Below are 27,477 nucleotides of genomic sequence, written 5' to 3'. Positions count from 1 at the left end.
AATAAAAATTTATTGAAGAACTGTTTATATTATGTAAGGCTGTGGGCCCATCCTTAAAATAAATAATTTACGACAATGCTCTCTATGCTTATGTAAAAATAGCTTTGTCATCTCCAGCCTCTAAAAGAGATTCTGCAGCCCGGAGAGCCGAGCATCTCGTGCATGAGCAAAAAAGGCAAAAGCCATAAGCAGGACCCCCATGACCTGCAGGCATTATTGGCACCTATTTCTGAAGTGCAGCCTGCTGTTCCTGCAAAAAGACCTCTCAGAAGAGTAAGTATGTTTCTCTTTAGGCCTTACCCCTCTCCAATGTAAGTGGGCCTTGGTTCTTGACTTCTCTGCACTTGGAAAAAAAATACTAGTTTCCTAACACAGGAATATTTTTTTATAGCATAGCCATAAATCAGTGGTCAAAAGCAAAGCTTTCAAATATATTAATATATGTGCTGCATTCCTCAACTAACACAAGCAAGAAAGTAGGGCTGTGTAAGACATTGCCTTTTGAGAAGGAGTTTTGACCTGGTATTAGAAAATCCATTTTCCAAGAAGTCTGGAAGGCACATACTGTTACGTCCAGTGTCACATGCATTGCCAGATTTAGGCAAGTTTAAGCAGAAGTATTTCAGGAAACCCAACCCAACTATTCATGCTTGATGCAGGGTACTCCGTGATTACAGAACCGCCAGATTCAGTATCCTTTCTGACCTTAAGCACTAACTCAGTTAAAAAAGCCAATTTTAAAAAAACCCTCCCCTCTCCTTTTTTTTTTTTTTTTTAAATAATCTTCTTACCTGTATCATACTACTGAGCAGCTTAACATTCTCTCCATAGCTCACTCCTGTCAAGTGCTGTGTTACTTTATGGGTAACCTGCTGGGTCATGCCTTGAGGGACTCCACTATCCAGATGAAGGAACAGTTGGACATAAGATAAAAACCTAGGGATGTCAACAATTTAAATTAATTCAAAAAATTCTCATACAGCATAATATACAGAAAATTTGCTTCTAGAGAATTTAAAACCAGCTCAACAGCACCAGTTAACACCCATATACAAGGCTTTTGATTCACAACCATGCTGCAGATTTAATTGCTCTATTTCAAGTGTATCATAGGCACAGTAGGAGGTGTCTCTCATATATACATCATATACAGTATATAGCAGACTGGAATTCAAGGCAGCTCATCAGGACGGAATACAGTTCTCAATCCACATAACCACCAAAATCTAGAATTGTCTGGGAGACTGCCAGGTGGTCCAAGCCAAAAGCACCCCAGGGACCACAATACTAATTTACCAGGACGACAGCTGAGCTCCAGCACTTAAGGACACTCCCAGCTGCTCAACTCACCATAAGAACACAGTTAAATAGTATTGCCTGCTTATTTTTCTCACTCATCTAAGCACTACAGCTTTCTCAAGATCACTTCTGCAGCACAGCAGCAGCATCAGTGATGATTGTACACATGACGTCAGTAGGACACACTTCTACAACTACTTCCTCAAAAAGTAACTCGGCAAACAAACTGAACTACTTCCCCATCATCTGCATCACATTCTCACTGGATGCAAAATCCAGAATGAAGCCTGATAAATCTAACTGTTAAGATTAACTTTCATGGTTCTTTATCAATAAGTGTATTAAGAACATATAACACTTACTGTTCGTTCTTCAGGAGATAATACTGGCAAGAGTAAAATAAGGGCAAAATTTTATCCAGCACATGGACTACTGTTCTCAGGTGTCTAGACTGGATGAGTATACCCAAAAGAGGGATCCCTTCAGCACAGAACTTCTCAATGCTGTCAAAAACAAAACACAAAAAACCAAAACCAAAATAAACACATTGACTATCAGCAGAAAGGGAGACAGGGTGCAGAGGGTGTTGATTTTTTTTTTTCAGTGACGTGAGATGTAAAGACATTCATATCTTTACACTTCATCTTTGAAATCCTAAACAGCTAAGTCCACAGAGTTTTTTCTTCAGCTGTAGGAGTCATTCGATTGCTGACAGGTTTGGTAAGTATTTCCTGCCCTTCTGGGGGTTTGTGTACTGTCTTCCAAAAAATCACTGGAGATAGGGGTCTTCATCCATCAAGTTTCAATTAATTTGCCTAACCTAGTCAACTAACCTCCCCCTCCAGGCAAAGGAAGAACAATACAGAGGGAGTTTCATACTACCTAGCTTTGAGATCTCCTCAGGATGGATGATGCTCTGGACATCTTTCCTCACTACCTAAAGATGGAGCTCAGAGTTTCCTCACAGTAGGTACCGCAGTCAGCTGAGATGACTCCTACTCTTGCTGTCCTGAAAACCCCCGAGCAGCAACTTATTTGGTACGTTGCTTTGCATCAAGTTTTGTTAACTGAGAAGGGCTGTACATTAGGAAAAGATGTAGAACATTAATCCTATCTCTACTCTGAGGTCATGAAAATTAAATATTGTATTAAGTCACTAGCACACAGTACAGCGCTTTGTTTCTTCTGGTCATTAACATAACTGGCCTTGATCTTTCACCAGAGTGGTTGTGGTGCGGGGGACAAAACACCGCAGAAGTAAAGATGTTCCTTGTTTTTCATTCTTTGTTCTAAGTAATGCAAAAATTTCCACTCTCAAACCAGAATGCCTTCAGATCAGTCTCAGATTACTCTAGTGCTTTGAAGAAGCACATATGTATCTACTGTAACCTTAGCACCAAGCAATGGGTTAGGGAAGGAGAAGAAAGCCAAGACAATTTTTCTTTAAAGAGAGTAAAGCAGTATTATATGCAGAAAACAAGTTAGTGAAAATTTTGAATCGAGTAAGAGATAATTAAAGAGATCATAGATTTAGGGAAAATAGACCTGGGAGAGATTAATCTATCCGTGGCTCTGTACCTTAATCAACTAGTACATTTGATTATGTCCAAAACTGTTACCTACAAACCAGCTGAAAGCATTGGAAAAGACCGTTTTGAGTCAGAGCTAGGAGGTTCAGTATCAAAGTTATAAAGCTGTCTATCATTACCATGCTGGGTTTTTTTTTCCTCCTCACTACTTCTGAATGCTCTGTGGCAGCCCTGCTGGAAAAAAGTTACCTGTGTGGTTAAAAGTTATTCCTGTCCATAGTAACATGCTAACTCCTCAGTTTCAATACTGTTTCTCATGACTTTTTTGACCCTAACATGCAGAAGGCAAAAAGTAGTATTAGCAAAGTAAATGAAATGGCACATTGTTTGAAACTACAGTCCCAGAAAGACTGCTCAATCCCTTGCATCAGAAGTCCTTTGTTCTTTAAACACAGATAAAGATGTTAATAGCCCTCAGTTCATCATTAGGTAGGTTGCTCAGTCACTGGGGGCATCCATCCAAGGCAAACACAAGAAAACAGACTTACTTGTGACCGAGCGTGGTCATTGCCAGTGCCAGGTAGCAGCCAATCGGGATGCTTGCTTTAACAGCCTTCAAGAGGGGGTGAAGCGTGACCGACTCCGTCATGTCGAGCACCCTGTCAGAAACAGGGACCGCAGGCCAGCCATGCTGCATGGCACGGTCATTTCTGTGAAGCTTTAACCTCAAAATCAAACCCCATGCCCACTGATTAAAGGAAGTCTCTGGTGTTTCTCCATAACGAACAATGCTGGCTAAGTAGGAGACCTGGAACAGAGCAGCAGAAACAGGAATGAGAGGAGGCACAGCCATACTACAGCATGCATTGCGCTACTGTAGGACTTGGGTCAGCTTGGATGAGTTTCCTCTTCTATCACAATATCCTGACATGAGATCAGAGCAACAGTAGCTATTTTTCAGATGCACCGTGTAGTGCCGCCAATTAAGTTTATCTAAAAATCTCTGTTTCTATGGCCTTGATTTCCACGTGCCCTCTCCCCCCATCCATTCCTTTTGGTAAAGACTATCAACCTATCCTGTTTGGTTAAAGTTTTCCAAATCAGATATTGGTCTCAGATTAAATTTTGTGTTCACTATAAAAAAAACCAAAACCAAACAACCATACAGAACTTCCAATAATGTTTAAGACTGCTAGTGAAAGGAAAACTAAAAATATGTATACAAAAAATAACATCTGTCAAATAAAAAGCCTAAAACCCTGCAGCCTCTCCTTGGAAAGAAGTCTGTAACGTGGACAGGCAGAGTCTCTGTGCCACGTAAACGTGTCCATTATCATGAGAAGGCTGTCTAGATCAGAGGCACTTATAAATCTTTGGGAAAAATATTGTACATGTTCTGACAGATTAGTGTAAATTGCAGAGCTGTGAGTCAATGCAGGTATTTCATCCTCTCTGAGGAGGCGTACAAGAACCTAAGCATTATTTTCTCTCAAGTTCCAGTTATAAGCTCATGGAAGTCAGGACAGATTCACCAACACAAGTGGCAACCAAGGCTGAAATAGGCTTAAAAAGAGAACTCATCTAGCTGGCACAAGACAACAATCTATGATTAAGTAGTGCAGAGATGCAAGTCAGAAAAGAGCAGAAACAATAAAGAACTTTCAAAGTGTGGGAAGAACTGGAGAAAAAAAAAGCGCAGGGGAGGAGAAAGCACTGACAAGAAATACTGCGAAGATGAAGCACAACACAATGCTAAAAGCTCTGAATAAATAAATAGAAGCATTTTGGACTGAACATCCAAAAAAGGGATTTTTAACCTTGATCTTTCTATCCTTCCATTCCCCTTCTGTAACTTGGAGCCATACCTTCCCCAGTCACCAGTGTGCTGTAAAATCAATGTAATAAATGTTTGTAGGGAGTTCAGGTAACACAGCACCAATCAGTACTGAAAAGCTCCTAAAATCTTGACTCTTTAAATAAGGTAAGACTAAGAGCTGGAGACACAGGAAGGATGTCTCTTATGTTCACAGTAATAGTAAGTAGCTTTTTGTTAAGCAAGTACTTGCCAACTCTGCACGAGTAAAGGATGCTTTGCAAGAACAATGTGCAACTATCCAACTACAGGCTGGATAATAATGCAAACCTACAAGGGGGACAAATTTAAAATTGCTATTTCTGATATAGATGTTCAACATAAGTCTAACAGTATCATCAAACAGCTCTGTCTGTGCAGAAAATACCGAGAGTTGACATATTATGATGTTCTAGTAGTATCAAGATAGTGTAGCTTTTAAAAAGAAAAAGGAAGACAAGGTCTTGGCCTGCAGTTTTTCCTATCTATCACTATCAATAAGCAGTTCCTTGTAATTCTGAAGAAGGATTACCTGTTTTATGCTTTCAGAAAGCAGCCCAGCATACGGTTTCTGGGAGAGATATTTCTGATACGCTTCCAGGACCATCAATGCAACTTCGGAATGGACTGCTGGATCTAGATGAAGAGCATCCTGCTAAAACCAGAATTGTATCACAAAACTTTGCCTCATTTAAAAGGTCTCTACAACTGTATCATTCAGTTGCACTACAGAGAAATAAATCTTAATTTGAACAGCCAGAAAGATATTAAGGATCGTAATACTTAGGCAAAGTCTTGGCCAGTAAGAAAAATTTCAGCCCAACACTGAAGAATAATGGGCTCACACTGGGCAACACAAAGCTCAAAACAGCTAGATTATTTCCAGAAAAAAGTGACCATAATTACGTCTCATGTGCATTTTGTGGATTTACAGCAATTAATTTAAAGATCCATAGATGGCATTTTAAATTACACAGTACAGACACTGGAAATCTTGCTTTTAAAAACAAAACAAAACCAAAAAAACGTATTATGGTTTTTGTATCAAAACATAGTAAATCCTCTTATCAACTGCCACATTAAAAAACTATATTTCCCCATATCAAAGAGTACCGACATGACGCTGTTATTGCATAGTGAAGACCTCACAGTTATTTTCCCTACCATTCCTTTGTTTTCATGTGTCATCAAGAAGCAAGGAGAAAAAGTAAGGCAATCTTCATGTACATGTATCAGCACAGCAGAGTTCAGTATGATCAAATGCACAGATTACAATGCCAAAAATGGATCACTGAACACAGGCAACAGCATTTTTTCCCATAAATATTCACCCTGGATTGGATCCTGAACTGATACAGCTTCTGGAGTAAGCCATTCTATGGAATATTTTCCAATGATTTAAATAATGCTCAGGACTTTGAAATCTCTAATTTCAATCATTAGTTTTCTTGCATTGTAAAAAAACATACCTGAATACCAGCCTGCAAACTATAGTCACACCAGTCTCATACATACTTCTTGAAGGATTCCTCTGTTTCTGCAGCCACAGCTATCTTAATCAAGTGACTCACAAAAACTGTACTGTCAGCTGTTTCCTCTTGTTTAGAGAGAGGAAACTCCTGCTTAAATATCTCTTTTAATCTCAGTTGGAGCACTACAAGAAAGCAACACAAGCAAATCCTCAGGTAGTATGCTGCAAAATTATTGTGAAGTTCCCATCCTATGCTATTAAGTGTACAGCCATCATATAAAAGCACGTAATTAACTGTTTAAAGCATAATTCAGTTATAGTCCCAGGTTGAGTAATAAGTTCTCTGTAAAACTGATCAGGTTCAGGCCTCCTGGTTTTAATACATACATGCTCACCAAATCCCCAGTTTAGCCCTTCCAAGATAATGCAGGCTAGTTTATTCTCCACTGTTGTTAGACTGTAATTTAATAACCATTCACGAATCAGTGCTATCTCAGATGAAGAAGGCTTCCACAGGTACAACGGCAGTTCTTTAAACAGATATAAGGAAACCTTTGAGGGCAAAAGAGAGAAAGGCTGATCAGTACTCAGTATACAACAATCATCAGCATTATGCCCTTCTATCTTAAAGTGTGATACGATCCAAAAACCATGCACAGGCCTGGTACATATAACACAGTCTGGTATGGCCTCTAGTTTTAACTGGGTGCCTGCTTTAAATGATGAACATTAGCACTTACCATTCCAACTTTCTCGATGGTGTCTCTAACTCGATCCAGCAGTACAGAAATAATCTGAGTATGGATGCTGGCAATTGCTCCCAAGAGTTCTCGACCAACTTTTGAAAATGTCTCTCTTGTGGAAAGACTAACATAGGACACCTGAGAAGATGAGCAGAAAGAAGTTATTGGTTATGGCTGACCTTCACTGACACTGCGATAAAATATCTTTTGGAAAATACAGAACCAAACTGCTCTTGGTGATCCTGGACAATGAGACTGATAAATGCCAATATTAAAACTGCAACCGATTGCCTTAGAAGATAACAAAATTATTATGTCGCAGTGCCAAAAAACCCAAATGTTCAAAACTCATCATAGGAACAACAATGTCACACACATTAAAAAAAAAAAAAACCCAAGCCCTACAGACCACGACAAAAAAGCACCACACAAGAAAATTCAGAGATCCAACTCAGACCTGTGTAAGAAAAATAAAGCAAAACAAAGATATTTTTGTTCATTTTTTTTCATTCTGGATTGGACTACAGAAAAGCTGTTCTTTCTCTCAGAAAAATATGCACTTCAGAATATTTTAATACAGTACTAGATTATAAACCTCAGAAGTAACACTTTCTTAGCTCCATGGTAGAACAAGCTACAGAAGCCAGGAATATTTCACACCTTCCACTTTTAGAAGAACAAGAACACATTCAACTTTTTCCTGAATAAACCAGTAATATTACTCACCTCATATATCTCCAGAACAATGATTTTGATAAAATCCTCGTCAACATCAGCCCGTTTGGTTTGTGCCATCTGAGCAAATGTGGTGAGCAGACAAATTTCTTCCGAGCAGTTCATTGATTTGAGATACTTTTCAAAATTTTTGAGGTGGTCTGGGTCTAGAAAAAAGTCACATGAAAGAAACATGATAAAAGAAGTGTTATAGAACATACCATCATCAATATTTATACCTTTATTGACAGTCCAATCCCAGAGAAAGAAAGAGGGACAAAGGGATTATGATCACCAGGTTAGTATCCTCTCTTCAGAAGTGGCTGGTATCAGCTGCTTTAAAATAAGGTGCAAAAAACACCATAATATGCAGTGAGTCCATACAAATCAGTAAATACGCTAATAATTCATAAGGAAAGCTAAAACTGCTTCAAGAACAGCTGTAATTCTATTTTTAATATTATTTTAACTATGCAATATTGATCATCCACAAGAAGAATTGCTTGACTCTTTGCTTTTTAAAAATGTTATCATGGTTTTGGCTGCCATTACATATTGGAGCAATTAATTCCACAGATTAAGTCCAAATTATATAAAAGGATTCTAGTTTTAATCACGACACAGTCAAGAGAAGATTAAACCTAAGCCCACCCAACCACAGCAGAGAGGTTTTGATCAAGTTGAGAGACTCTGCCCATTCCACATACCATGATCTCAAGCAGCAATTAAACTAGAGAGATCATTCTATGCCAATTACAAATAAAAATACTTCAAGCATCTAGCCCTGGGCCTAAATTACGTCCAAGAGTTACAAGAAAAGGTCAGGCTCAGCTTCTCAAACTCAATACAAGAAAATTACTGAGTGTACTTGTTTTGAAAATAATCTGTGAAAACAGAGAATTGAAGTTGCATAGGACAGGAAGGCTGAGAGATGCTTTCACTTGAATTCAAGGCAGGTTTCCTCTTTAAATCCAAGAGTGATGCATTGCCAAATGCAAATAAACATTTCATTCCTCCAGGTGGGGAAACAAAAGGAAAGAAAGGGTAGAAAGTAGCCTGAACAGGACTTTAAAATATTTTTTATTTCTTCCAAATAACTTTAAATGAAATCTGTGCAGCAAAACAAGCACTGAAACTGCATTTGAGCTGTAAAATGGTTTGGAGAGTGGTCTGCTTCCTCTGAAGCATAACATGCCAGTAAACACTGTTTACAGTGATCCTATCATAGCAGTTTAATATACTGAAAAAGCCCTCATCGTGGCACTCAACTACTTAATCTGCACAGGCATGTGCTCAGCGTGCTTGTGATTAAACACTTCCACTTAGGTTACATTCTATTTTAAGGGCTTTCAAGAATTTTGCAACTGTACTTCAACCTAGGGTCAGACTTGTACGGCCAAAACATCTCAAGAACAGTGTGCTACAGGATTGTGCAATTTAAGGAAAGAGTTCTTCCATATAGTAGGATAAACTATACTCCTGACAGATGCAACAGACATACAGGGGATGTCCCATCCCTTCATCTCCCTTTCCTAATGCTACCTTTTATCAGAAGTTACAGCACGCTATGGGGTTTGTTGTTGTTGCTTGTGGTTTTTAAGGTAATGTAGAAGGACAGAAAAAAAAGACTATGCCATTACTATACATAAAGGCATAGCAGAATGATTTACAGCATGGGGAAGGGTAGAACACGGAAGTAACAAATGGCACTGTGACAGCAATTGTCACATTAGCACCATGTGTGATTTGTGTTTTATTAGGCACAGACAAGCTTATCAACATCCTCCTCTGCACATTTGATCATATTACAGTGAAAGTTCAGAGAGATCCTAAAAATCAGTGGCTCCTCAAATCTTGATTATGGCAGTAAAGAAACGGTAACCAGAAATGTTGTTCAGCAGGTTCTCATTGCCAACTGCAATGGAAGCAAAGACCAAACTGTTAATCCTGTATTAATAAACCTTACAGAGCACACATGCTTGTTCTCACACAGGTATCAAACATCAACAAGAAACTACTAGGCCATTGCCTATCAGTGAAAATGTGTGTTCCACAGTAAATTTATTACCATTTGGTCCACTCAAGAATACCTCAAATAACCAGACTTCCCATACTACCCCAGGGGGTCATTTTGTATCTGGTAGCTCTCATAGGCCAGAGGTGGTCCTAGTAAGTGCAGCTCCATCACTGCACTCCGTTTTATCATGCTATTTCTACCTATCCCTTAAAAAGCAATTATGCTCCCACCTCTGTATGTGCAAGCCCAAAGCATCCATCAATTATCAAGGCTTGCTACCACGTGTAGAATTACCACTCTTAACATTTCTCAAACTTAATTTGGGAAGAGAAATCAATGAAAAAGGTTCTCTCCCAAGAGAATGTTAATGCCGTGGTCTTCTAGGGTATGAATTATAGGAAATTAAGTCAGCATTATACTGGTGTCAGCCAAAATTAAGCTATTTCAGAAGATTAGATGGATTTCACTAAGAGAACTGTTGATATTCCCTGTCTAGACAATTGTGAAAAATTGTATTGTGCTGACATAACCCACTGAGGAGAATGAAGAGGATAAAAATATCCTGCATCAGCATACCAGGGACTTTAAAGCATAAAAGTTTGCTAGAAGCAAAACAAAGCCTGAACAAAACAAAAACAACAACAAAAAAAGTCAGTGTTTGTTACTGTCAGAGCCGCAACCACCACGTCACATTACATTTTCTTTGCTTGAGATGCAGTAAAAATTTCTTGCAAAAAGTCCTGCTGAAACAGCATCACTGTTACCATTTTGGCTGGCAAGTGCTAATCAGATCAACACTCCATAAATATCAAGCTACAGTCTTGATATCCGTCTGCACTCTGCATAAATTGCCTAAATGTTAGCTGAGCTTGCACAGAGTCAAGACTGTCAGTAACCTCTCAAGATCGCCATTTTCTTGTGCTTCTCCATCAAAAGACTTGGTTGATGTGGTAACAGCTATCTGGGCTACTAGCTAGCTGAAAACTAAAACTGACACAGTGAGATGGGCTCTCCCTGAAGACAGCAAAGATGCTGTGAAATAGGGAGTTACTGCTTTGTTTACCTGTCTCCCTGTCAATCAAGTCATGAAATATTTTCCATGAAGATGGCAGCAAAGGGAAAGTAGCATTCCAACCGGCTTCTAAGCAACTCTGCTATAGCTGAAGCCACCACAATCACAGTGCAGATCAAGAGAGGACAGAAATCAAAGGGAAAAAGAAAGAAAAGGTGGCATATACGACAAAAAAAAGCATCAAAAGAAGGCTTGAAATAAGTAGTTGTGGAAGATAAGCAGATCTCCCACAATGTAAGTTACTGAAGCCAAAACTAGCAAGTTGGGGGGCAGGCGATGCACAGAGGAAGAGGACTGGGGTATTTATAGAACTATGAACAGCTCAAAAAAAACCCCCAAAACAGGAAAAGAAACCCCAAATGATACAAAATTCTGTATTTTAAGATTTAAATCTCACTCTCCAAATACTATCAAAGGTCAAGAGGGGACCTGATACAAGAATACACAAGATGTACCTACTGCATGGCACTTTTGCAGCTCTCTGAAGCAGCCAGTAGCAGTAGTCATTGTCAGAAAGAAAACTAAGATGACAGTAGATACAACAATTCCTGTTAAAATGAGAGTTCGGGCAAACAAGTGCTGGAAGCCCGTGAACTGCCCAAGACACTTGAGGCCTCTGGACCAGTCATGCTGCTGAGGGCCCATTTAACAATGAAACTGGAAAAGAATTAAATCTGTAGCTGATGCAGCAGTAGCTGAATCTATGAGAATTGGTTCTGAGTGAAGGAATTCTACCTTTGAGTCTTTGTTTGCAGTCAGCAGGCTGCAGAGTAGAGCAGAGCTTTTCCAGGTGCTCACTCTCTGCGCAGTGCATGACAAAGAAGAGCCTCCAAAGCATGTTGCTGGATAAGGTTCCGTAAGGCATCTCCGACATGAACAACCAGACTCCCAACCTGTTGGATTTGAAGAGGCAGATGGAAACAGTTTTACCCTGATATATCCCAACACTTGATAAGGAGACATATGCCCACATCTCTGCCATATAACAGAATTCAGAATGTGAGGATGTGCCTTAGCATCTCAAATTCTGAGTTAACCTCATTCTGAACTGAGCAGAGCTTCTGTCAGATGCTAGAGTTCAAGGCATAATTCCTCCCCATCTTGGTGCTACCAATGTGCTGAAAAGTCCTGCATATTGCAGTTCTGTTTAAACCATTAAGTATTTAAAGCTACTCCAAATCCCAGTTTCAAATGTTTAACTCCTCCAAGATGAAGCCAGTATTAATCATGGGACAGCCTACCTTTTTGCCTTCAGAACATGTAGAATAGCTCTAAAAAATAGCTCATCAAACTCCAGTTGCAATTTTTCCACAGAGTAGAGATGTGCTACTGATCCATATTGTCTATTGCCACTAACGTATTGGGCCCAGTGGTCACTCACATGACAAAGTGTCATCCTACACAGCAGAACAAACAAGTCAAAGGAGGATCATTAAATATGTCATCACCATATAAAAACACAGACAACTGCAACTAGATCAGAGTCTAGTCACAAGAGATATGTTCAACTCTTTGTCCTCTGGTTTCTGGAGATTTCCACATAAATAGCATTTTCATCCCCTCTCAGACAGGTTAGTCTAAAATCACTATGTTATCCTTCCTCGGTTTTGCAAGCGAACAATGCATAATATTCTGTTATACCAAAGTAGTTCATGTACGAACTTTGGAGCCTTAAGGTAAGCCTACATGATGAAATGGCACTACATGCAAAAAGCTCGAACAGGAATAATTATACTGAGAAAGTTACTACTCTAATAGCACAATTGAAAACATGGATTTTGTTTCTGATTTAAGTGTATCCCCCACCCCCAAAAACACACTCATAGAAGCCATATAAAGTGACTACTAGATATTTAAAAATAAAGAGCAAATTTTAGGTTTCAATTACACTTGCTTACAGCAACAATATGATGATTTTTGAGGAGAAAATTAAAAACCCTAAAACAATTCTGTATATCAAGGGAAAGAAAGCAGTAGCACTGGTTATAAATAGGAGTGATTCAAGAAACTGCTGGATTTCAGTGACTTTCCAAGACAAACCTAAGCACATCCCTGATGGAAGTCAGCCTGGTATTCCACAGCTCACCCGGCTCCTTTGTACCCACAGCATTCAGACTCTGCAATTTCCCACTTCGCAGGCAGGTTTAGAGTAAAGGACTCTGGGATTTCAGATTCCCAGGTCAAACAACCCTAAAATGACTAACTCTCAGAGCAAAATCTACCCAAGAACTGTTTAGGTTTTTTGTTTTGTTTGTTTTGCTTGGTGGGGTTTGATTTTATTTGTTTGTTTGGTGGTTCATTATGTTTTGGTTTTTCAGGTTTGGTTGTTTGGGTTTTTTTAGCAGCTCTGAACTTCAAATCAGATTGAATTAAAAAGATTTAATCATATCACAGAGAAGATACTCTCTTACTTGATCAGCTGACCAATTCGCTTCACAAACTGTCGGTACCGTGCTCTATTAAATGTTTCTAACCCTGCAGACAGAAGTTCCACTAAGGAGTTTGCAAAAGCAAAAGTCTTCATCATCTCCTGGGGAGTTGTTTTTTCAGGAAAGTAAGCGCCTAAGACCAAGAAAAAAAAGAAAGACATCGCAAAAAAATGAGTGAATCTGGATTTTTAAAGTAACTTAACAAGCACTCAAAGCAACAGTTCACCATACAGCTGGCAAACAGTTCACTGTTAGTTACAGTGAACTGAAATTTATATTTTGTTTATGAAATGAACAATAACTACCTGTTAAGTATGAAAGTACAAATAAACTATGCAGGTTCAAACATCTAGCAAGCAATTATCTTCATGTACTTGTCCAGAGATTTAGCAAAATACAGAATGAACAAAGAACTAGAGAAAAAAAATCACAGTAACATTACAGCTAAGAGGCAAAGGGGAAAATCTAGTTCTGAAAGCACAACTGTGAGTATAACTACAGAGCAGATCAAAACTAAGGAAAAGCACTCCAACGCTTTGCATGATAGTATTGCTGTAAGTTTTTAAGTTATGCCATACGCTTTCACCTCACCTACTCGGTCTGTGAGCCGTTGCACAGGTTCATTGTTACTTTACTCAGAGACTCTCATAATGCAGTAGCATTCTTGCCAGTTTTTGGCATTAATAGAATTAGCATAAGCAAAATGAAGAATAACTCTTTAGCAGCTGATTTACCTCCAGACTTAAACCCAAGGAAGTGCTGAAAGAGTTCATGAAATGGAAACTGTGACAACAGGGCAATCAAGTCATCTTCCAAAAGCAGAATCCAGCTTGTTTCAGGATCCTCATCCTATAGACAAATATGGTCGCTTTTAGTAGCTTTACAATAAAATGCATGGTAGAAGAGCTTCATTATTGCACTAATTAAAGTTTACCTCTAAGGGGAAAACAAAGAAAGTGCAAACTCTCCTCCACTCACACACCCTCTTATAAATTCCTCTTCTGTCTCTGTTTCTACACAAAACCCCTCAGCTAGGAAACAGAACTACAGGCAACGCTACATTAGTCCAATCAGCTTCTGAAGGGAAGTACCTATTATTCAAACTTATGTCTACTTTCACGCTCCTTTCGCAAGCAATAGCTCAAATGTTTACATTCTATCTGTTAATACCCATCTCCTGGAAGCTCCACTATCTACAGTTATATTGCTGAAATAAAAAGAAAGTAAAATAGATCTAAGTTTCAAATGATGCTTTTTAACTGAACATCAGGGGGTTTTTTTCTCCGTTTCTCAAAATAAATATAACAATCTTGAGCAAAAGCATAAAGGGAAAGAAAGAAAGAAAGAAAGAAAAAAAAACCTCATTTGCTGTACCTCTTCTCCTCCTTCATCTACCAGGGTCCAGTTTCCAGATTCTTTCCCAGATGAAGAAGAACTTTTCCTTTCACTTGGTTTCATATGGCACATGAAGTCCGCCCGATTTCTGATTCAAAGTGAAAAATCAAGTTTACAAAAAATTAGAAAAATAAAAATTCTGAATTAAGTCATCTTCTAGTTAAGAGAAGATATTAAAAAAAAACAGATACAAGAAGTGTCACAAGTATGTCACGAAGTTGCCCAGCAAAAAAGGACCTGGGGGTGTTGGCTGACAGCCGGCTGAACATGAGCCAGCAGCATACCCAGGTGGCCAAGGTGGCCAACAGCATCCTGGCTGGTATCAGGAATGGTGTGGCCAGCAGGACCAGGGCAGTGACCGTCCCCCTGTGCTCGGCACTGGTGAGGCCACACCTCGAGTGCTGGGTTCAGTTTTGGGCCCCTCGCTACAAGAAGGCCATTGAGGTGCTGGAGCGTGTCCAGAGCAGGGCAACAGAGTGGTGCAGGGTCTGGAGCACAAGTGTGATGAGGAGCGGCTGAGGGAACTGGGGGTGTTGAGCCTGGAGAAGAGGAGGCTGAGGGGAGACCTGATGGCTCTCTACAGCTACCTGAAAGGAGGGTGTAGCCAGGTGGGGGTCGGTGTCTTCTCCCAAGGAACAAGTGATGGGACAAGAGGAAATGGTCTCAAGTTGTGCCAGGGGAGGTTTAGATTGGATATTGGGAAAAATTTCTTCACTGAAAGGGTAATCACCCAGAGAGGTGGTAGAGTCACCATCCCTGGAGGGATTTAAAAGACGTGTAGATGTGGTGCTTAGGGACATGGTTTAGTGGTGGGCTTGGCAGTGCTGGGTTAATGGTTGGACTTGATGATCTTCAAGGTCTTTTCCTACCGAAAGGATTCTGTGACTCGAAGTTAAAATTGTAACTTCCAAATTCCTTCTAACTTGAAATATACCAGCAGAACTCTGCACACAGTGCCACAGAACTCCAGCATAGTATCACCCTCCTGATCATCTTGAAATTATAACATGAGCCTAATAAAAATTAAAGTATAAGTTTTGAGATACTGATTTCACAAGCCAAATTTGAAATTCAAACTTGATCCTGACATGTAGCAGCTGTAAGTGACAAGCCTCAGCTCTTTTACCAGTGAGAATAGCCATTACAGATGCTCTGCATTCTTCCATCAACAGCTGAAACCTCCACACCAGACACCTTAAGTTAGCTGTTGTTCAAAACATAAGCATCAAAATGCACTGGCAATATGCATGCCCTCAGGATACACTTGTTTCCCCAGGCAGCGCTAGACAGGAAAAGTGAAAACAAAACCCTTTAAAATAATAGCCTCCGATGTAGGACTCCCACTTAACTCAGGGTCAAAGACTATCAAGATCACAATGACAACCCTAAATACCACAAGTTTGATTCTTTGACATTAAAATTAGGGCAGACGGGGAAGCAAGCTATGTATTTTATCTGGACCACATAACAGTTTTCACTCATTATTGGTTGCACTAGCTTCTCCAAGCACCATGTATTCCTTCAAGATAAAAAAAAAAAAAGGATGAAAAATAAATTAAGAAGCCCAACCAGCATATACACCAACTTAGCAAACCCTTTACTCAAGAGCTTCTGTTGCAGAGACAGTATAACAAACAGGCCATCGTACAAGGCAAGAACTTTATTTCAGAAGTCACAGTAACAAAACACACGGGTATGTCAGTCTTCACAAGCTACTTGACAGCTGAAAGGAAGCTGCATCATACTGTGCACAGTAGAATGTATTGCCTAGGCTGTATTTGAAGACGAATGAGTAAGAAAAGTTTGAATTAAACTCTGAATCTCTTATTTGTGCCTGCTTTTATGACTTTGCCTGCAATGAACTTCCAGGGTCTTACAAGCAGATCTCGTGTCATGTTTTCTACTTTTAAAAATCATAACATAGTTATAAAATCATGTTCATACTTACTTCACAGGAGACATAAGCAAAGCAAGAGACTGCATGAAATGAAAGACACCTGATGGATTATCGAAGACTTTGATCTGAAATTAAACGCACAGAAAAAAAATCTAAGTTAATCTAAATAAAGTTACAGTCCAAGAAAAACAAAGGGCAAGTTAGTTTTATCAGAGAAATTCCAATTTTGAGTTTTACATTCTTCACTAGCTTTTCATTCAGACTAAAAAGTATCCATAAAAGACATTTCCCACACCCTGGATAGAGTACTGCTATGGCAAAATATTGGGAGTTTTCCAAAAGAATTACTTACAGAAATAAATTTAAAGGAGGAAAAAAGAAAAAAAGAAATCACAAGCTCCATGAAAAGATAACTTCTATCTTCATTTCAAGTGTACATGTGAACACCAGGGTAATTGGGATGTTTAGCACAGGGGAAGTTAGGATGCTATGTCCAATCACCCTTTTACTTCATTGCTTGCCTCTCCCCTGTTAGCATAATTGCAATCTTCTTCCTATAGCTAGATTTCCAACATCTTCCCCTCTTGGAGGAGTGAAAATGTTTTTTGCAAGAACACCCTACTGCCTTTGGATACCTGCGATCCCTCTGATCTACCAAAGTGAACCCTTGCCCTTGAAATTATCTAACTAATAAACTTTCCAGGAAAACCCATTTCAGTCTCATTGCAACGAGCAAGATATAAAAATCTTTTCTTCCTCATTCCTTACACACTACAGAGCTGCCTCCAATCTCACTCGTCTCACATACAGTTGCTGCTTCGAGTCTAAATATTCTTTCCTTTTCTTGGAGAGCACTCAAAACCTGCTGCTGCATGAGGCCTTCCGAGGCACACTGCACATCCTTGACTCCCCTTCATGGAGTCTCTCCAGCCAAGAATGAGAAGTGTGTTTCCCCATTAACCGGCTCACAGTTGGGCTAACATGGGTGAATACATCCCTTGACAAACCCCTCACTGTTATCATTCCAAATGTCTGGAAACATGGTGTCGGTCATGAAGGACTGACTAGGCACAAGACAGTCTCCTCTCGTACGAACTCTGACATTCGGACAATAAAGAATTAAACATTCACACCTGAACGAATGGAACAGCCCATTCGCTGATCCCAGCTGGACACCGAAGGATGTGGTTGAAGAGGAAGAGATGGTCACCTGGACAGCCAATTCTTTGCAACACTGACACCTAAAGGGAAGTATACCGGAGTATATTTAAGGTTCATTTCTTCATAGTCTTGCTAACTAGAGTAGTACTTTTTTTTCCATTTCTCTTCCCACACTTCCTAACAAATCTCCATTTTTCAGAGCAAGTTACAGAAGAGTAATTTTTAAAAGTCTGCTTGCTTGGCTTATGAGCCACAAACCATTTTCTTTGGTGCAGAAAAATTAATTACTTTACAACTGTATTAGAAACTAATTTATTTCAAAATCAGCAAGAATAGAAGTTTCTCAAAAATGACAAGTCTGAATAGTTCTACTTTCAAAATAAGTAAAAGCATAACGAATATTGAGTATTAAGTCCACTTTGAGCAGTGTTGGCTGCTCAGGTGCCAGCCCTCATTAATGCTGCTGACCTCCACAGACTTCATTAGACAATGGAATTCATTCTAAAGATTCACTAACAGATTCTGTTCCTCAAGTAGAACAAACTCCCCAAAAAATCACTGCATGTGGGACAGTGAGAGAAACAGTAGACTTTCAGAAAAGAGTCCAGAATTCATCCCATGTGTTGGATCAAGCAGCTATATCCATGCTTACTCCCTCACCAGTCTCTGCAGCCACATGAGAAGGTCGCTCTGAAACTGAGGATCTTCGATAACTCTGCGAGTGAAACTGAAAAGGACGCTGATACATTCCTTCAAGTGGCCCAAGTCTGAAGAAAGATTTTCTGACTGCTTTGGAACTGTGAATTAAAAACAGAATTAAGAAGCTTTAACGAGCAGTTGTCAGAGTAGTAGCATAAGGAGTGGGTTTGGGGCTATATAGAAAACTTGGTCTCCGTTATCTATGGATACCAAGATATTTCAACAGAGCTGCTTGCTAAATCTGACAGAGAAGATCACTTATTTACAGTACTTTATTTAATCTTATAACTAAGCACTAGACACTGATTACAAGAAGACTATACTATGGTTACTCTCATTAAAAGTTTACGTTGAGGGAAGGCCTTTTAAGAGCTACCATTTACTATACATATAAAGTATCTGGGTGGTGGGGGGCAAAAGGAGGACAACTAGGGAGGCTAAGTATCAGGGGCAGGAGGGGGAAGAACACTTTAGCTAAAAGATTATAGTTGCACAACCCCATATAAGTAATACACCTATGATGAAAACAAAAAAGATTTCTAAGTATTAGAGTTGCGAGATTTCAAACGGCCTTCCAAGATGAAGTAAAACCAAAAAAATATCCAGCTGGTTTTCGAATTGTGCATAATCAATTTGGAAACGGGACTGTATTATATGTTGCCCTTGACAACAAAAGACTGGAGTCCGGGTGTCTCATCTCACCCAGTGCTCCTCTGCAGCAACCAGTGGAGTACACAGCTTAGGCAGAAGAAGGTACTGCATTCAGTTTCCACTCTCCAGGTGAATAAGGTAAGAGAATTGGAGTTTTTCCCCATAAGAAGAAAAAGTTTCACTGATCCTACATAAGATCAGCAGGGTTTAGTATCAGAGGAGTCACACTCCAGTATACAAATTCCACCACAAGACTCCAAAATTGCAGGTGAACAAGGTGCTAGGCACCCTAAACAGCGTGGGGAGAGGTCTAGAGCAACAACACACCTTGTTCTTGCTGCTGAAGAGCCACTGATCTCAGCAGGGATGAGCTGCTGAGCAACCTGTAGAGGTACGATTCCACTTGCAACCGGGATAACACTGAAGTGTACGAGTGCAGCGCCAGTGTCTGATGCACATGCTCTGCTTTGGCTTCAAACAGTTTCTTCAGTTCACCCAACACACTGCCATTCAGCTCCACTGTCTGGTAGCGATGGTAACCTGTCACTTTGCACTGATCTGCACAGACACCCTGAAAAGAAAGCAATTATTTTATTTAAGTGGCTTTGTCATTTTATTGGGTCAAGCATGCTTACAGAAATTAACCTTGACATAACCCTCCTCTCAAAAGATTTCAAACCTTTCATAAAAAGAACCACTTCACAAGTGGAAAAGACAAACATGTCAGAACATGCTATGCACTTTTTAGAGTTGCCAATTACTCAAGATTCATATCCATGACTTCAGAAAACAAATACTCTATATACCCTCAGTAACTCACGATTAGAAATGGACACAAAGTGACTTCTCTGTCACTGACAGATGTGAACAAAACCAGGTTGCTCTACTCCCCGTGAGTGCACCTGCTTCTCGGTTTATAGATCTCCATAAATATTTGGGTCTGCTATTTTAAAGCAAAAGTACGTACTGAAACAAGGTAAGAATTTTTCTAAGTTCCCAGAACTGAATACTTGCAGCAATTCCCCACTGTATGTTTAAAATTTTCAGAAATTAACTGCACTCTTTCTCCTAAACTGGAATTAAAAGCTGAGGCAAATCTTCCTTTGCCCTATCTCTAATTCTTCAGCACAAGAAAACCACAATATGTAACACTCCTGTTATTTTTTTATGCAGCCAGGAAACAGGTAGGGGGGCAGAGTTACATTAGATATGAGGAAGAAATTCCTCACTGTGAGAGTGGTGAGGCCCTGGCACAGGTTGCCCAGAGAGGTTGTGGAGGCCCCATCCCTGGAAGTGTTGAAGGCCAGGTTGGATGGGGCTTTGGGCAATGTGGTCTAGTGGAGGGTGTCCCTGCCCATGGCAGGGGGGTTGGAACTAGATGGGCTTTGAGGTCCCTTCCAACCCAAACCATTCTATGATTCTAAGATACTTCAGAACCAACACTTGGGAAGCTTAGCTTGAAAGTATCCCTGTGTTTCCTAAGTTAGTAGAATAAGAATTTTAAATTGGTATAAAGACAACAATTATTCTGGATATACAATAAATACATAGTGAATCAGGATGGAATAAAGCACGCAGCAAGTTTAGGCAACTGTGTGATGCTCAGTGGGGATGTAAGAGTGAAGCCAAAATTGCTTTCAGTGAGACGTAGAGTTATTCCCCAGTAAAAAGGAAAAGATTCAAATCCGTTCAGTGAGTGTCTCTCAACATCTCAACTCTGAGTAACTGCACAGCAGCACTGCACTCACAGAAACAACAGTAAAAGCTACCATACACATAGATATTTAGCACCCTTGGACAATTTTCATGATGTGTTGGCTATAAAGAGCATCAGAGTGCTAGAACAATGTCATTCACTCCCACTGTAATGTCCAGCTCCAAAGGCAAGTGACACAGAATAAGTTGTGGGGAAAACTTTTCCGATGTGTGCCCCAAAGAGCTCCTCAGACCCCTCTGGGTTTGCAGGCAGAAATGCTATAGAGGACCATGACCACCCTGGAAGTAGCTAAAACCACAGCGAACAGTTACTGAAAGCGGATGGACCTAACACTCCCTCTGCTTTGAGAAACAGGGTCACCCACGAGCATGACTCGAGCTCCTTTGCAGCTGCCACCTCCGAGAACAGGTGAGTCAGGAATAACGTCAGTGAAAACTGTTGCTACAGGCAGTAGGCCAGACAGGTGGTGAAAGAGGACTTCATCAGAATGACAGTAGTGGGGATGCCCTATCCCCTGCATCTATCTGAAGTACTGTGACACAAACTTCACCCAACACCAGAGGCAGAACTAGGTGTACACCGGCTCATTCTGACCGACTACAGACATGAGTCTGACTCCAAAAGAGATCACTAACAGAGATCCCACTACCCTACACTTGTCAGAGTTTGAAAATCAAACAACAAACTGTCTTAAATCTCAATCTTCAGTACTCTGAAGTACTGGGGGTCAGTGGAGAGACAGAAAGCAAAGACAACCTGTAAAAACTTCTGACACACCCCAAGGCTAGCTAAAGCAACAGATGAGAGCTTAAAAATAGATCATCTGTTTTAAAACAGAACAGCTTAAATACGAGAAAGATGACAGCAAGTAAAATTAACATCTGGAATCACATCCAAATACTTTGGGTTCAAAAGTAGCTTCAGCAACAGCACCTGCACAGTTTTCTGTTCTTCTTTAAAAGTCCATAATCTCCCCTTAGCATTTTGGCAGTCTGTCGTCATAGCCTGCAGCTCTGCCTCAGCCAGCAAAAGCTGCTTCCTGCAGCGCATGTAGTTTAGGAGCAGTTCATAGAATTCATGTCTGTCCTGATGAGCAACGCTTTCAAATTCCTCCGCATAGGAGTCAACATTCTCCAACCATGAACACGGCTCAAAAATTTTCAGCTGTTCTCTGGTAAATGGCACCAGTTCTGGTTCAGTTGGGAGCTCTGGATACAGCCTTTCATTGTGCAACAGTGGTTTAACTGCTATTATGGTTGGTCTCTCATAGGATAATTCAGCCGACAAGTCTGGATAAACTGGTTTCAGTCCCGATCGCTGAACACGTGTTTTGGATTTCTCAGAGAGCTGTAAGATACTAAAAGGAAGCTTCTCTGAAGAACAGACAAGAGGATTTTTAACATCTTGTACGTTTTCAGTTCCTTTGTCCCGTACAAAGCCCACTACTGTCTGAGAGCCAGCAGCACTGGAATGAAAGGTACTACTCAATAAATCAGAGTTTCCTGATCCACTAGCAATAGCCTCCACAGGGCTGTGAGGTTTGTCCGACTTGCTTTTCCCACTCTTCTCAACATCCTCCCCACATTCTTCATGGGAAGAATCAGCTTTGAACTCTTCTGCATCTGTGGGAGGCTCTAGAGTCACTGTCAAAGATCCTTCATTTGCTGAAGTTAAATTACTCTGAGGGATGTCACACACATCCTTTTTTCCATCCTCTACTTCATCAATGAGCTGAATTTCTGTAAATTCTCCAGGATCTTCCACTTGCACTTTACTGGCTTGAGAAGACACTTCTGTCACAGGAGGGAGGAAGACATCATCAGACTCTTGTATCTGGGACTCCTCACTACTTTTTTTCTTTTTTTCCTAGGAAAAAAAAAATAAATTAACAGAGCATCACTACCAAATCAGTCTCTTAAGATTATCTGCTTTTAAGTTAACATCAGTCTGGAGGTAAACAGTTCCCATAAACCTAGTGTAAGGTATAGATTAGCCTCCTTCCCAAAGCAGAGCATGGGAAATAACGTTGTGCAGGAAATCAACAAAGACTTTGTCAATTTGTAAATCCCTTGCCAATTTGTAAAACAAAGAAAAATTGGCAAAGTGTTTTGCCGATTTGTAGATTGTTGGCAAATACCTACCAGTTTAGTAGAAGCAAAACTGAGAAGAGTTAGGTTACAGCACTCCAGTTTTAGATGGCTCAGATAATGTAACAAAGAACACAGCTGAAATTACGGAAAGCTCTCAATACTCCTTCATGATTGGGGGAAAAAGATGATAGGTTTGGAAACCTGCTGACAGTATCACATATACTTTCACTAAACATCTGTCATGACTTTGCCTTACACAAGGGCATACATGAAAACAGTTCAAATCAAGGACCTGGCTAACCTCAATCTCAAGTCTAATTTTACTTCAAACATATGCTCACAGCTTCTTTATAAAATGGCAATACACTGGCTTTGCTTTCAGACTGTGTTTTCCAGCACATTAAAACCTGTAAACACTTCTGACACATCCCAAGGCTAGCTAAAGCTATAGGTGAGAGGTTAAAAACAGATCAGCCCAATTATTTAAACTAGGACTTGTTGTTATAATAAACGTCTCCTGACAATGAACTCAAAGTCAGTAATTTCCACAGGATACTATGTCACTAGATCATATTTTTTGACAGTGTACTGATCTGCATACTTTACAAATACATGCTGGTCCTTTCCCCTCTAAATCTCAAAGTTCCATCTTGCAGTTCTCGTACAGAAGAAACTACCTTATCTTTCAGTAGCATCCGGTATTCCTCCCAAATGCTACTGTTAGATAAAATAGTTGTTGTTAAAATTAGTGAACTGCCTTTCAGTTCTATTTCCAAAGCAAAAAACGCCACAAACTTTAACAGGGATTTCATCTGTGAAAGGACAAGAGAAATCAGGTTCTGAATTAACATGAGAGCAAAACCTGCTATTCCCTCTTCTGAAGTTGAGCCTTTAAGTCAAAGCTGATGCCTGCTCATTAGACTTGTCCCATGCCTAGCCATTCTCCTCCCCACAGCACATCAGTGAACAACACCTTGTGTTTTAAGGACACATTATTTTTCAGGAAACATCTCTGAAGTAAACGAGTGCTACCCACTGAGATGCACACAGACATACAGCCTCATCTTCACCAGTTCCAGGTTCACTGGTTTTGCCACCTCACTGTGTTTGAATCAGTCAGGTGTTACTGGTGCTGGACAAGCTCAACTTTGGGGCTACTATTTTCAGAAAGCTCCGGGCTCCATTCCACTACTTGGCAGCTCCACAGCTGAGCCAGCCCTTCTCCCAGCTCACGAGAATTTCAGCTTTTCAAAGGATTATGGCTGTTTCTGAGGCATGGGGATGGCAAAGTCCTTAATGTGACGGGCCCCCAAACTGCATCCTCAAATACCCCTGTCCATTAACAGAGCTGAGCCTAATAATAGCAACACAAGTATCAGGAATGGGTCATGTGTAACACTGAAGGATTCTGGATTCTCACGTGAGATTACCAGTGAATTGTTTCACAGTGAATTACACCTGGAAGGGATGGCCAAAGACAGCGGCCACTGGAGTCACCATACACATGTCATTATTGAACTACCAGTGTCATCTGTGACTCACCGCCTTCCTGCAGGGAACTGATTCTCTTAAGCAGCAGTCTTCAGAGTTAACTGCCTTGCTCATGCTATGGGGCTGAATCAAAACAAAAACAATGACGCACTCTTCTGGGATTGCTTTTCCCTCCAATCTTTACTTGCCTCAAGTTCAGGAATCACAGCCACAACTCATACTTGGATCTAACCCCTCTTTTACAAAAGAGTGGTCAATTAATTCATTAATTTATTTTCAGAGGGCTTTGACAGCCACAGCTTCAATAGCTTAGCTCTGTGTAGTGCAGTTTACAACACAAAAGAGGTTAAGCAATTAAGGGAAACATTTCCATTTTGACTCTATTCTGAGGTGAGATATTTCAGTTCAGATCATTTCCACAAACTACTGGACTCCTGTGTAGCACAGCTACAAGGAAAATAAAGCCTTCAGAAAGCTGTCAGTACTAACATCACAAATAAAACACACACGACAGGATTAAAACATAGGAAGGGTGATACTTAAAGACTGTAGCACCGACTAATGAAGAAGAAACACGGTCGCCTGCCATACACGGCCTCATCTTTTAAGCATCTCAAAGCCAAATCTACATGCATGAGATGTAGTGAAGACTGTCATCCCACACTATACTATAACACTGCGAAATGCCGGTAAGTTGTATCGCTCTACTGCTTCACCGCAGAGGCAACTCCGGCTGTCTCACCGTGCAGAGCTCCTTGAGAAGGCCATACGCTGTAAGAATAAAAAGCTTCCTGACGCTCTTTTACGGCACAAGGCCTATCGCACCCTCCACCTAGCTGCCGATTACTCTAAACCTTCTTAAATCGCTTCAGAGCGGCGCAGACCCTCAGAAGTCTCTTTAAAAACCCACCACCCCCACACCGAACCGCTTCCAGCGGCAGCGGACGAACAAACGTGGATGTAAACACCGCCCAGAGCGGCCACCCCTTCCGCTGCTTTAACAAAAAAAGCCGAAACAAACAGAAGGACTAAGCCCAAACATGACCCAACTCCCTCGGCCAAAGTCCCACGGCGGGTAATGACACCCCCCCCCCCGCTGCACTAAACCCCCCTCGCTGCTGCAAACGGAGCCGCCACACACGAGAGGCGGAGGTGAGAGACCCTCCGCTGGGCCGAGGCCCCCCGCACCGGGACACCCTGAGGAGCTCCCCGCCCGGCCCCGCCGTACCTTAGGCTTGCTCTTGGCCCGGGCCTTGCGGGGAGCCCTCACGGCCTCCGCCATAGCCCCCGCCCGCTGCGGCGCTGCCCAGGCGGCTCGGGGCGACGGTGGAAGGGGCGGACTCGCTCCACCCCTCGGGCGCTCTCGGCCAATCAACAGCGGGGCAGGTACGGGAGGGACGGAGGGACATACCGAGTCACGGTACGTCGTCTCCGTAGGGGCCTGGGAGGAGAGCAGGCTGTCTTATAAGGGTCTGTGGGGAGGGCACTTTCCTCTATAGGGGCCTGGGAGGAGGCCAGCCTCCACTATAAGGACCTGCGGGGAGGCCAGGTTCCTCTACAGGTGCCTGGGAGGAGGCCAGGCTCTCCTATGAGGACCTGTGGGGAGGCCAGGTTCCTCTGTAAGTACCTGTGGGGAGACCACATTCCGCTACATGGACCTGGGAGGAGGCCTGTTTCTTCTATAAGGTCCTAGGAGGATGCCAGGCTCCCCTGTAAGGACCTGTGGGGAGGCCAGGGTCCTCTACAGGGGCCTGGGAGGAGGCCAGGCTCTCCTATGAGGATGTGTGGAGAGGTCAGGCTGCTGCTAGAGGGAATGTGGGGTGAGAAGCCGAGCTAAGCCCCAAGAGTGTGAAGTCTCTTCTACCTGCTCTGTAGCAGGACCTGGAAGCACTTGGAGAGGGGCAGCCTGTCCTGCAGCACCTGTCCAGCCACAGCAGGGCTGCTGGCTCAGCCCAGGGGACCAGGCACTACTGTCCCTTCTGATCCCCTCCTTGGTGACCAGCCATCCCTAGGAAGCTGCAGCTGGTTCCAAGTCCAAGCTCGCTGAGAGCAGAAGTGACTTCTTGTCTCCCTATAGATCAGTCCCTGCAGAGCTCAGGCCCAGCATCTGAAGGCACGTAAGATTTACTCGCTATCTGTATTATTATTATTATTCTGTGTTAGTAAAGCAGTTTTCTTATAAAGGCATGTGTTGTCTCTCTCTCCCTGTGGGGCACACTGGGGAGGGATGGCAGGAGCTGCGCAGACAACACTGCTCAGAGAAGCTGGCACAGCAGGTTATCAGGGTCTGTGGGGAGACTGGGCTGTGAAAACTGTCCTGGAAGGAATAAGTGATGTCGTAGAATCATAGAATGGTTTGCGTTGGAAGGGACCTTAAAGCCCATCTAGTTCCAACCCCCTGCCATGGGCAGGGACACCCTCCACTAGACCACATTGCCCAAAGCCCCATCCAACCTGGCCTTGAACACTTCCAGGGATCCAGGGGCATCCACAGCTTCTCTGGGCAACCTGTGCCAGGGCCTCACCACCCTCACAGGGAAGAATTTCTTCCTTTTATCTAATCGAAATCTCCCCTCTTTCAGTTTAAGGCCATTACCCCTTGTCCTGTCACTCCATGCCCTTGTAAACAGTCCCTCTTCAGCTTTTCTGTAGCCCCTTTAGGGACGAGAAGGTGCTATAAGGTCTCCCCGGAGCCTTCTTTTCTGCAGGCTGAACAACCCCAACTCTCTCAGCCTGTCCTCATAGGAGAGGTGCGCCATCCCTCTGATCATCTTTGTGGCCTCCTCTGCACTTGCTCCAACAGCTTGATGTCCTTCTTATGTTGGGGACCCCAGAGCTGGACGCAGTACTCCAGGTTGGGTCTCACCAGAGCGAAGCAGAGGGGCAGGATCACCTCCCTCGACCTGCTGGTCACACCTCTTTTGATGCAGCCCAGGACATGGTTGGCTTTCTGGGCTGCAAGCGCACACTGCCGGCTCATACTGAGCTTCTCATCAATCAACACCCCCAAGTCCTTCTTCTCATGCCTTCTTTCAATCCATTCCCTGCCCAGCCTGTAGTTGTGCTTGGGATTGCCCCGACCCACACGCAGGACCTTGCACTTGGCCTTGTTGAACTTCATGTGGTTTGCACAGGCCCACCTCTCCAGCCTGTCAAAGTCTTGTGCACCACTTGGAAGACAACCAGGCAAGGCAACTTACTGAAGATAAATATAAAAAGCCATTTCAGCACTTGTGGGCACACAGACTTA

At 41.8% G+C, this 27,477-nt stretch overlaps 1 protein-coding gene across 3 annotated transcripts in view; it reads right to left on the bottom strand.

Annotated features, from left to right (window-relative positions):
• The window catches only part of EPG5 (ectopic P-granules 5 autophagy tethering factor), a 57,165-nt gene extending 31,611 nt beyond the window's left edge, over positions 1-25,554 (bottom strand). Inside the window, exons 1-18 of one of the 3 annotated variants that reach the window (XM_054811238.1) lie at positions 25,456-25,554; positions 21,580-22,512; positions 19,257-19,500; positions 18,240-18,376; positions 17,552-17,659; positions 16,470-16,543; positions 14,501-14,609; positions 13,861-13,975; positions 13,109-13,259; positions 11,939-12,094; positions 11,433-11,590; positions 7,621-7,775; positions 6,892-7,032; positions 6,539-6,703; positions 5,213-5,335; positions 3,377-3,636; positions 1,662-1,802; positions 792-936 (exon numbers count right to left, since the gene is read on the bottom strand). In XM_054811238.1, coding sequence (XP_054667213.1) covers positions 792-936; positions 1,662-1,802; positions 3,377-3,636; positions 5,213-5,335; positions 6,539-6,703; positions 6,892-7,032; positions 7,621-7,775; positions 11,433-11,590; positions 11,939-12,094; positions 13,109-13,259; positions 13,861-13,975; positions 14,501-14,609; positions 16,470-16,543; positions 17,552-17,659; positions 18,240-18,376; positions 19,257-19,500; positions 21,580-22,512; positions 25,456-25,509 — 3,369 coding nt within the window. In that variant the 5' untranslated portion in view covers positions 25,510-25,554. Of the gene's footprint in view, positions 1-791; positions 937-1,661; positions 1,803-3,376; positions 3,637-5,212; positions 5,336-6,538; positions 6,704-6,891; positions 7,033-7,620; positions 7,776-11,432; positions 11,591-11,938; positions 12,095-13,108; positions 13,260-13,860; positions 13,976-14,500; positions 14,610-16,469; positions 16,544-17,549; positions 17,660-18,239; positions 18,377-19,256; positions 19,501-21,579; positions 22,513-25,455 lie in introns of those variants that run through there. The other 2 variants (XM_054811239.1, XM_054811240.1) reach the window with 2 other exon arrangements.
• Positions 25,555-27,477: the final 1,923 nt, after the last annotated feature.

Source organism: Grus americana, chromosome Z (assembly GCF_028858705.1).
Source record: "Grus americana isolate bGruAme1 chromosome Z, bGruAme1.mat, whole genome shotgun sequence".
NCBI lineage: Eukaryota > Metazoa > Chordata > Aves > Gruiformes > Gruidae > Grus > Grus americana.
Note: the sequence above shows the minus strand (reverse complement) of the source record. Positions and strands in the feature narration are given on the sequence as shown.